Raw genomic sequence first — 12535 nt, 5'->3', positions numbered from 1 at the left:
TAGCCGTTTCGCGCCCGCTTTGCTGGACGAATTAAAATAAATTTTATGTTTCATTATTTTATTTTTTTTCATATTTTTATTATTCTTCTTTTTAACTTCCCGCTAAGAAAATTGAAATATTTCGAAAATCGAGTTTTTAACAGATGTTGACGTTTAGAGGTTCTAGGAAGCCTCCCCGAATGTGTCCGCGGTGAAGTCCGTATGGATAAATTTTCATAAAAGTAAAACAGCAATAAAAAAATGAAGGAACGGAACTTAATAAATAAATAGCCATAAACCATCTAGGAAATTCGCATCGAATGGTGGTAGTTTCATGTCGATACGATCAGTAGTTTAGGCGTGATTGTGCCTCAAACGAAGACCATTTTCATTATATATATATAGATATATATATATAGATAGTAAACCATATATTTATATAATCAATTCGAAAGGAAAAATACAATTCAGTCCCGGTGCCAGTAAGTCTGAGAGTATATTCATATATTTTGCGTCAGTTCTACGTCTGACGTGAACTTCTCAATATGGAAATATCTACGATAATATTTATTCACGCCATCCTATATTTCCTTTGATATAAGAAGATTTAAGGAGTGTACTGCAAAATAAGTTCAATCTCAAAAGATTTTTTACTGTAAAAGTAATTTTTGATGTAGGTACCTAATTAATTTTCCCTATGTTTTGATACTAATAGTTTCTGCAAAGAGAATAAGTTCTTTTTAATTCCTAATGGCTTCAGCATGCGACTCTCATCCCTGAGGTCGTAGGTTCTATCCCCGGCTGTGCACCGATGGACTTTCTGTCTATGTGCGCATTTAACAGTTGCTAGAACGGAAAAGGAATCAAAACAGGAAAAGAATTCTTGCCAAACCCAAAAAGTCGACGGCGTGTGCCAGGCATATCTGAGGCCAAGACCTAAAAAGGTTGGAGCAGCACTGGTTTTTTTTCTTTGAGTAAAACGGTCTATACTATGATTTCAAGTAGGTAGTAGGATGGGCAAAGACAACAAATATGAAAGGCAGATGACACTCAATTATATTGTCATCTGTCAAAGCATTTTGACAACTGATGATTTGAGTATGTTTGACTACCTACGTTAGCTAGGGAACCTTAAGTTGGCGGGGGGAAATTAATTTTTTTGCACTTTTTTTTGAACGAACAGTTATTGAATAGTTCTAAACTATTAGAAAAAAAAAAATATCAAAATATCTATAGTTCGTGCCAAATTGAGGGTCAATTTTTTTATAATTAAAAAAAAAATAAATAAGAACGAACAAAAAATTTTTTTGATAGAACAATGAAGAACAGTTAACGAACAGTTGATAGAGCCAAAAAAAAGTGCAAAAAATTAATTTCCCCCCGCCAACTTAAGGTTCCCCGTTAGCTATGCGTTGGAAAAACTGGCCGGCTGAGTTTTGTTAAATATTTTTGTCGCACAATCTGTGGGATTTTCTATAGAAAAATACAGATAAGAAAAAAAAATGGTATTGTTAAAGACTTAGAAATAAATGCCTTAACTATGTTTAGAAGTTGTTTTATGTCATAATTGTCTAAGGAAAGCTTAACAGTGCTTTATCATAATCAATATCCCGGATCTCAATAAAGCGGCCATAAACCGTGCCATTTCACCGCGGTCAGCCCTAACGATACCATAACTTACTCAACGCATAAATAAATATTCAACCGACACCATATATCCCACTAATTTACTACTACGGAACCCCATAATAACCATTTATCAGGGACCCGAATAAATATTCTGCGACATTTTTCTTCGCCTTATCTTAAGAGGCCAGACGAGGTTTTGTCCCGCTTGCACTTGACGTGTTTTGTATACCGGTCTCGCTTTGACGCATTCACCTCCCTTCAGTACGTTTTATTTAGTTTTGGTCCTTAATGGATTTATTCTTTGGCTCCTTTGACCTTGTCTTGGAGCTTTAAGGTGCTATTTTAAGAACGAACAATTTCTTAACCAAAAAGGGATGTAAGAAAACTTGATATCAGGCTCTATGTCGCAGTATGACTATTAGTTCTTATTTTAATTACAGATAATATATCTATAGACCTGTCCCGTAATTTATGGTATTTCTTGGCTGATGACGTTTTAAAGAATTCGAATTTTAAATCAATATTTTTTCGACTTGCACCCGCGGCAATCTTTAATCTATTGAAATTAAAAATTCCATAACTGTTTCATACAGTTGCGGAGTTTGAGAAAAATGTTCAAAGCCAACCTAATTGGATACAGACTACAAACCACTACAAAGGGGGATGGTTTGAGATAAAAATGAAAATTAAATCTTCCAAGCGGATGGGCAGAGTAATGTTTTTGACGGGGGGTGGGGGGTGGGGAGAGCCGCAAATCGACTATCAAAATGCCGAGGAAAAAAGTTGTAGACTGTGACCGAACGCGGATTGCCATTTTGCTGTTTTTTTTTTAATTATTCCCGTCTGTCCAAAGCTGCGGTTTACGGTTCCGCTTTGAAATAACTTTTGGTTATTCGTTATTTTTCATGTTGGGAGTTTTGAAATTATATGTTTTACTAAAAATCCATTTAGTAATAAAATGTTTTTGTTTATTTTCATGTAATTGGCATAATAATTTACTTATAATACATTGCTTAAGCAGTGAAATATTATCTATTATACCAAAGTAGATTTATTAAAGATTTAAAAACAACATTGGAGTTTATAGAAAGGACTATAAAAATACACGTGATATCAACAATTTTAAAAATAATTAAACGCCGAAGCTTTTTTAAATATTAAATTGCACTGTTAAGAAAATATTGAATTCAACTTAAATGTTAAACACGCACCTTTCTTCATCACCGTTAAATCTCCATTGCAGCCTAGCTGAGGTCCAGGGCTCAGACTGTGAAGCTGATAAGGAGAGCGAGTATCGATCTGTGTTGGCCAAGGGGCTCTAGGCCAACTTGGCGTGGACCCCGGAGTCCCCAAAAGCCGTAATCTCTCATACACAGGGGTGGAACAATCAGACGACGGTTGCTGGTTTGTTGACTTCTCTTTCTGAGCTGCCAGGTTTCGTAGAACTCGGTTGATGGATGATACCTGTGTACAAAATAATGCGCTTATTTGACGTAAATTAAATTACTTTTGATCGATCTAAATCATTGATCAAGTGGAAGTAGGCATGACTTTAAAATATATTTTAATCCTCTGTTGCGAACGATGAAGAATACATGACGTGATTAAAAGACTTTAACAATTAATATGATAACAAATCGAGTGTTATCCTAAATTACAGTTTGGAAACTTCTTCCTCTTCTTCGAAGACTACATTACTGAAGGTCTTAAAAGCCCTAACCGATACGTCGACTTGCTGCTTCCACACCACTATATCCTCAGCTTGTCTCAAGACCCACAACTGTTTTAACATATAGGTTTAAATAAATAAAATAACTTATATTGCCACATAAATACACACACAGGTATAAACGTAGAAACTAAACAAGAAACAGATATACATATATTAACACTGTGAAGTGAGGGGTAAAAATATTGTGACACAAAGATTGCATTATAAGTAGGTACAATAGGTAATCTCAGTCTTGCTTCTTCTCGTGTCACAATGTTCGTTCCCATACTCCTCCGAAACGGCTCGACCGATTCTTATGAATTTTTTATGCATATTTAGTAAGTCGACGAGAATCGGCTACTATTTATCTTTCTAACCCCTGAGTGATAAGGGGTGTCCACCCCAAATAAAATATTTTTATTTCTTAGACACTTTTACTTGTTTTAATTTTTTTATGATACAGCATACAAAAAAATACATACAACCCTTAATTTTCATCTACCCTCTACGATCAACACCTATTTTTTTTGTTAGTTAAGAACTTGAACTCAGGTTTATATAGAAAAAAATCACAGAAAAATCTAAAAAGATTTCGTTCCGAAAAACCGAACAGTCTCTGGGGTAGCATAGCAAAATGTTCCATTTTGGTATGCACTAAAAAGGTAGGCTAAGTAAAATCACATTAAGGAGAAACAAAGTTCGCGGGGCAGCTAGTATTTTATGAAAAGGTGCCCAGAGAACATTTAAAAAATATCTGTTTCTTAATTACAAAAGACTATTTAAAAGATAAAATTGTCGCATGTGTGGCCTAATATTGAGATATTAAGATTATAAACCGATGTCAATGATAAAGTCGTCCCATTGACATGAAATCAGAATAGCGTGTAATGTACAACTTATAACGTGTAATTTAATACTGTTTTATTTGTGTACGAATTGAAACATACTTGTTTCAAGTTAGTAGTATGTTAAAATGATTAACTTTCCCTCACAGTTTGAAGGTCTACCACATTAGCATTTAAATTTACAATCACATTTTAAAACTTAGGGTATAATTTGAGCCACGTTTTGTATTAACTGTTATTAATGATCCTTTAGCAATAAGTGGTCTATGTTATCTTATAACGTTCGCCTTGACAATTTATATTATGGTTTTTAAAACACTACAGGTTTAACTTTGTATATTTTTTACGGTTTCGATATTTGTAAATATGTGAGGATCAAACTTTTTTAGTATAGTAGTTTATTCTAAGAGTACATTGTCTTCACATATAATTATTTAACAAATGTAACAAAATATTGTAAACCTATTTTAAAAGAGTAAGTGTGGAGTTTCTTGCACATTCTTCTCCACACGAAACTACCATTTGGAAGAGGCAACTAGAATCTTCTTTGTATTTTGTTTGACGTTCATTGACTTTGAACCAAAAAATCTAAGTAAATATTGAATGCTTAATGCCTATAGTTATTTTCCTTTTATCATCTATGTTCCCAGATTACTTGAAGACGCCTGGATTGATTTGAGAAATTCTTTCATAAATGTTAAGGCCACCCAGTTAACCAAAAATGTCCACAGAGTACCAACTGTCACACTGACATCTGACAGCGCGGCAAACGGACGTAACTTAGACGTAGGGCAGGAAGGCAACACGGTAACTCGATATGTAGACGCGCGGTGGTCCGCTCGGCGCGCTGAATGGCAGCTGACGCGATGCCCGATGGACCGAGAAAGCGCGGCACGTTCGAAACGGTCCTTCTTTTTTTGTCTATGATAAGAACTGTTTATGTCACGACTCTATTTTTACACAGATTATAAATTAACTTAAAACTTATTTATTTAAACTTTGTTTATAATATTAATAATATTAAGTACTACATTATATAGACATTTAAAATTATTAACGTATTTTCAATATTCTTGATTCAGGTGATAGAAATTGTTGGGATAGAAAGTTATAACAAGCTATTTAATTAAAAGTCGACAATCTTGACTGTCCGAGTAGAAAAATGGCTCTCAAGGGGTTGCAACTTAGAAATTTTCTAACAAAATGAAATGGAAATTTTTAACAAGGACCAAGTGACAAAGTCAATGATTCGTATCAATTATTTGTTTGATACAAATTAATTGAAAGCAAATTTAACAAGATTTTTCGTCGCAAGAATTAACAGTATCTATTGATAATGATTTTAACATCTTGTAAAACCTGTTGTGTCTTGTTTGAATTTAAAACAATTAAACTAATTAAAAAAAAACAAATCTTGTTGAAAAACAACTGTTTTGGTCCTTGTGTTCAAAGATACATATTACTAAATACACTAAAAATAAAGAAATTATAATTAGTTTTTATAAACAAACAAATGAAAATATTTTGCAATTCTCTATTCACTGTTATCAAAGGACCACAGAATGTAAAAAACAATTATGCATAACCATAAACAAGCGAGTCGTATAAGTGTGGCCATGTGTGAAAAACGTCTGTGCAGTGGCCGTTTGTAAAAAATAAACTCCGCAAAGGACCTGTAAGCGCTCACATAATTCGTATTACACGCTCATTGACTTGTTTTCACGATTGTACTCGACTAATTCACCAATTAGTAAATAACCCTTTCTGTAAATTTGTTTATATCTGTTTACACATATTAATTTTCTTTATAAGAGTGCACTTAGACAATGTCCGGTTAACAATCGGTTCGCATTTGGTTGGACTTAAATAGATTTTTGTGGTATACACGGGGAATTAGTTTTTATTATGGTTCTGTATTTTTTGCTCAAAATATGTCAAGATAAGCTTACATTCGTTTTTTGCTAGGATCATTTGACTTGGGATTGAACTGGGAAAAGATTATATACCCTTACTTAAAGCAAGCTTAATTAATATTTCTTACGTTACCTACATACAGGTGTATGCTTACTATGAGAGTACTTAAGTTTAGTTGAACGAAAATCGTCTTATTGTGTTACTCTGTTGCATATATATTAAAAAGACAAACTTTTTTGGGTACTAACTTTTGCCAAAAAAAAAAAGCTTTGGACTTGTTTCTTATAGGTTCTTTTGACTTTGGATTAAATTGGGAAAAAAATACCTCTTACTTAAGATAAGCCCTATGCCTAAATGTATCAGGGTCAAATGGTTGGGTCAAGTGCACCGGACGGACAAAAGAACCCCAAGGCTCTTACTGAACTTACCACCTGGTGGCAAGAGAAAACCCGGTAGACCGATGCTGCGTTGGTTGGTTGGAGTTGTCAAGGATCTCAAAACAATCGGTGGTCGAAGTTGGACGCACAAGGTAGATTGCGATGGTGAAAGTTACGCAGGCTAAGACCTGGCCCATAAGGGGCTGTACAACCATTGATGATGATGATGAACACACACAACTAACACATGTATTAAGTACGCGAGTTTAATTATAAGAATTTTTTACAATGGAGATGTAACTATTGAACAAGGAAGAAATAAATTCGTACTGTTTTATTACTGGATTATTCATTCAATTATAATTCTAAACAGAAGGCAACAACAATACTTGTACCTAGACTATAATATCGATTTTCATTGATTCAGCGATAAACGACGAAAAATTAATATACGCAAATGTAACAAAATTAAATTCGAAACATCATACCGACAATCGTGTCCTCGATATTGAAGTCGAGTTTTGAATACAAAATAAATTACATTACACCGGGCACCTTCCGAACGTAAAAATGAAAGGTACCCCCTAAATACCGGGTGAGGTGAAGCGAAAAAATTATCTTATATTTGCTCAGAAGCCGTGAACGTAGGGCGAAAATACTTTTCAATAAGCTTAGAGATTTTTTATTTACCGTCTTCTACGATCTATGGGACATGTTTAATTGCATTTTAATCGGATTACGTAGTTTCCAGTTTTACGGAATCATTTTCAATTACATCATAACTATTAGTATGTTTAAATTTTTCTATAAAATTTCCTATTGGCATCTATGTAGCTTTTTGTTAAATTTTGGTACAATATTGTATTGTTTGTATTGTGTCCCTAAGTTTAATAATGATTTTTTTACGACTCGCCTTGTAGTATTGTTTCGGTAAATATTCATATTTATACAGTTACATGTATGATTGTATTGTTGTCTACAAATTTAATAATAACTTAAAATATATATCCAGATGATCCTTTCAATTTAAATCAGGTATATTCATAATCAGAGCAGTGTTAATTTCATCAAAATCGGTTCAGTAGATTTAGAGACACGCAATCACGAGGGTTCACAATGAAGATAAATAATAAGTGGAGATTGTTTTAATTTTTCTAAATTACTTTAAAAGTATTGTACCGAGAAAAAGTTTTCTAAAAACAATTAATTCGAGAACCTTTTAGTGACCCATAGAATTATCTAGCACCTAGATTCACAATTATATCGCGAAAAAAAGCAGTACATTACTCCCAGTATTGTTGAATTCTGAAGGGTCCTTCACAAAGGACAACCTGCTGGGAGCATTGTGCGCGAACTCGGCACTTTGCAAGTCAATATTTTGGCTTTCACTCTTGTCAGATGTTTTGAATCTTTGCAACGTAAGCGTGCAACTGCGCGCCTACGCTGCATTTCATTATCCTATTGTTTTTTCAAATTCAATGCGGAGATCTGCGTTTGACTTTTTGATGCTTTTTTGTCAGCTGGCAACGTTTAATTAACATTTGAAAAAAGAATAAAAATATTTAATACAATAGGCATAGACAATCAAATTGAATTAATCGTAAAATTCTATATTCAAAAGGCATTGTAGTTGGGTGTCAAACAAAGTATTAAACAAAAAATTCCCGCGAAATATTGAATTTCGCATAATAAAAATACAAAGCACTCGATGCTTCAAATAATTGAAATAAAGCGACCGCAAGACGCCCCTTGACTTAAGAACCAACGCCTTCCGAATAAAAAAAAACCCGCCCATAGTCGATGACAGCGCAGGTCACTTAATTCGAACCTTTCCCACGAATACGATTTCTATAAAATCGTTAACTATTGTTTGCAATCAAAGAAATGGGTCAATACTTAAAGAGCTCATAAATCTATTGTTTGATTGGGAATTATAGGCAGTTTGTCAATACCGTGTTGTATTGTGACGCGGCGGGGCGCTAAGATGTTTACGGATGCATTTGAGAGTGAAATGATATGCAATTTATTAGGTACGTTCTCATGGAGTCCGCTGTGCGTATGAATTTTAAAGGTGTGTTGCTAACATAAAAATATTTAATCAAAATCCAGAATAATTTAGACAAATATAGATATATGGAATAATTAACGACAATTTCAGACAATTATAACGCTGTGGTCCTTTAATATCTTCTTATTTATTTTGAAAAAGAATAGACAGTTTGTGTACTGGGTTCGAAGATATTTGCGTATTATAAATGCCATGAAAATCTCTTGGTTTTTAGGGAAAAGGTGAGAATAACTATCCATTTTCCGGGACACATACATCGCGATTTTCCGCGAAATGGACAAATGTTAACCCGAAACAGAAAGGGCTGGCGTGAAATTGATTATTGATTTATTTTATTATACTTTTAAAGATGGATGAGGGTGGCTTCCGAGTTCTCGAGGAGTGTGAAATAATCGGAAGTGTGACGAAATGATTATTCCAGTTGTTAAATTGTCATTTTGTTGACGGTTAAATTAAGATAAATGGTATTCCGTGATATTGTTGTTAGAAAGGTTTACTTTTCATGAAAAATTATGTCACCTATTATTAACAATGGAGAGCAGCAATAGTAGTGCAAGGCTGGCAAATCTCAGCCCTGAGGTCATGAACCACAACCAGGCGCTAATGTATATACACAATTTATTTAAAAATTGACGACGTGTTTCTCATTCATAATAATAAGAATAATAAGTCATTTAATTGCAAGAAAGTGGTACATTTATAACGATCAATCATCAATCAGCCACACAAAAATAGGCATGCAAATGACACATTAATTTTCATTAAGTCATATAATAAGTCAAGCTATTTATAATTAATTGTTGTCAAACTTAACAACAACAACAACAAGAAAAATCCGCACAATCAGCCATATTTAAATAGGCATGCAAATGTCAAAATAAGAAGTCATGTCTTTTATAAGTAATTGTTAAACTTATGTTCTAAATATTCGGTCACGCTATAAAAGCACCTTGACTTCAAAATACTTAACTTACTTTCATATTAAGAAAAATACTTAATGAACAGACACAGAAGTAAAAGGTTTATATAGGGTTTTATCAGTTGCCATGTACTATCACTATTTTACAGGTAAGGTCGGTAAGGCAATAGGCTCATCTACCTTAGAAGTAACAGTAGAACAAAGTTGAGACTACAATCAGTGTTTATTTTATGCCAAGAAGATTTCGTTCGATACTAAGAATAATTTTTAAAACATACGTAACTACGTATACAATGGAAATTTAAAGACATACACACGCTTCTACTCTTCTACTAAATGACCTCTGCGCATCTTACTACTACCGACGTGTTTACCAAGAAGTCTAATGTTAATTATTTTCCACAGGGAATATTTTTTAAAATTTGTTTTAGTTTTCTATATATCCATTTTTAATTATAAGTATATATAATATATATAATACAAGATATTTTTACAAAATTGGTTAATATGTATATTTAAATACTCTGTGTGTTATTGAATCAATTGAATGATTAAGTGTAATATACCTCGGTAATGTTCAACTTCAATGTTATAAACCTAATTATTAGTTGAGAATTGAGAGCATAATTTATTTCATGTATTGTCAAGTAACATAAGATTTACAACTTCTTTAAAGTCAAAATAATGAAGTGAAAACAGCGAGGGTCAACACAATTAAATACTTCATCTTTGAAAGCCAGCCAAATGGCAAAAGTCGATTGTATTTAATTCATGAACCGCTCTCAGCCGTCAATAATAGTGATTTTATTTTAATGACAATAATCATTATTAATAATAACGTATTCGGGGATGAACGCTCGAATGAATCAGAAAGACAAATATAACGGACGTTTTTTTCATTATATTTTATGAAAATAAACGTTACTTTTGTGTTTTAATGTGTTCGCTTTGACGGGTGTGAATAGAATGTTTTAAGAAGTTAAATAGTACTTTGGTTATTAAAACCTAAACATAACAATCAGTATGTAGGTTAATTATAAATACTGTATTTATAATTAAGCTACATAGTAATAATAATTAATAAATAGAAAAATAAAACAAATTTAAAAAGCTTGGTCTCTGTGGCAGTGTACCTTTAACGCTTACAGCATTTCCATGCTGCCTTGGGATTCTGTAACTCACTTTTCGAACTCACACAGCGGTTTTCGTATCGGCGGTCGTGCTCAAATCAGTCGTGAAGCAGTCATTTTATGATTTGGCATTCTATAAGGTGGGAGCTTGTAGTTTACTGTTTATAAGCGAAAACCGCTGTGAGAGTTCGAAAAGTGAGTTACAGAATCGCAAGGCTGTATTGCGATACTTATTCGTTAAACGAGGAATTCACCAGCTCTAGGGTTTTATACATTTTTGCAGCAGCGTGATTTTTTCTATACTATGTAATACACTGTAAAGAGATGTTTTGAAGAATAGGTAGCTATCTATTTCAAAAATATCCAATCTAACGAAGTGCTAAAATATTTATGTAAACTTTTCCAATAAATGCTAATGTCATTTCTAATTTAGTAATTTAAAGTTTTACAATACGCTATCGTAAACCAGACAATAGCCACACTGCGGCTGCGCCATCGCTATAATTACGGACAACTGACACTCCATAATCACCGAATCAAATGCAAAAAAAACTCATAAATATTCATTTACGCATATCTCGATACTGTTATTACTTTTAATATCCCCCTATCGAACAACGACAACGTTTAGGCGCTGCACGCTGCATAAAATTATAATAAATAAAGAAAGAACTATAAATTATTGCTAGTGCGAAAGAGAGGGAAGTGGTCAGTGTTGCCACATTCGTAAATCGCGAGGTGACAATGACATGTCATTTGGGGGCATCCGTGTTATGGGGTAGTAATAAGTCATAACTCATGTTAACTCGAGGAGGGGTATTGTAATGACTATGAATTCTGATTTAGATCGAAACCTATTATTGTTGGGTGACGACGCTGTCAACGCTTTCTTAGGGGAGTTGATGTGATCTGTGAAATTATTGTAAAATGACTGTAAATTTCACTAAATTATCGGGGAACGTGTGGAGAAAAAATTGCGGGTCCAAACACGTTTTGTGGTGTTGACTTTCCCTTCTTCTCTGCATTAGACCTGTTAAGCAGTATTCTGGCTTCTATTTAATAAAAAGAGACATTAAGAAGGCCTGACGTAAAGTCCCTTAATCTCCTAATTGCATTGCATTTCTCCATAGAAGCTTACTATGCTATGTTATTATTATATTTATATATTCGACAATACTAACCCAGGTAACTAGGTTCAATTATTGGCACTGAATAAACTAACCTAACCTAACCACGAACAAAACATTGGCCTTGAGAATGTTTCAGTTCTTGTGATTTGTCTAAACGAAAATTAAAATCATGGACCAAAACTCAGTTTATATTTATCCCTATACCGCGCAGATGAATCATATTTTTTAAAACCTTATATTAATAACTTTTAAATGTCAATTTAGATTTACGACCAGATGAATATTCTCATAATGTTGCCATTAAAATACCAAAAAGCTCGCATACCATAAACAAACATTCTCATGTGCAAACAATGCTCTGTGGTCAGTGAATGGCGTGCTAGGAATGCTAAACCGATTCGGTAATGAATGGTTGGTTGCGTTTGCCTGCCAGCTTTGTACTGCATATTAGCTTATTGATTTGTATCATCTGCTATCGAATTCCGCTTACAAATGTAAATGTTCGGAGTTATATTTTCAAGTGCGCATCAGACACATCGTTCGTAGATATTTTTTTACATACTGCGAAAAATCGACGTCTATGAAAGTGTGTATTTAAAACCATTTTTATTTAAATTTATTTATCTTTAACAGCACGCCTTTTTCTTGAGATACCTCTTTTACTTTATTCACTTTTATGAAATTCACCATGCATGCTCTACTAGCTACTGGATTTATTCCAGGTATTTAAGATAGACCTACCCAACCCCTCTTCATCATCCATGGATCTTTATACAAAGATATAATATACTGTTCCACCCACCTTTATAAGGCAAAACATGCTTCTTTTGGTA

General features: G+C 33.5%; 1 protein-coding gene across 3 annotated transcripts in view; it reads right to left on the bottom strand.

Moving 5' to 3' along the window:
- LOC125051797 (paired box protein Pax-6-like) overlaps positions 1–12535 on the bottom strand; it is a 45443-nt gene that overhangs the window by 14254 nt on the left and 18654 nt on the right. For all 3 annotated transcript variants that reach the window (XM_047652353.1, XM_047652354.1, XM_047652355.1), the window contains exon 5: positions 2820–3072. In XM_047652353.1, coding sequence (XP_047508309.1) covers positions 2820–3072 — 253 coding nt within the window. The remainder of the gene's footprint in view (positions 1–2819; positions 3073–12535) is intronic.

This window comes from Pieris napi, chromosome 8 (genome assembly GCF_905475465.1).
Source record: "Pieris napi chromosome 8, ilPieNapi1.2, whole genome shotgun sequence".
NCBI classification, from domain to species: domain Eukaryota; kingdom Metazoa; phylum Arthropoda; class Insecta; order Lepidoptera; family Pieridae; genus Pieris; species Pieris napi.
The sequence above is the reverse complement of the archived record's forward strand: the minus strand, read 5'-3'. Positions and strand labels throughout refer to the sequence as shown.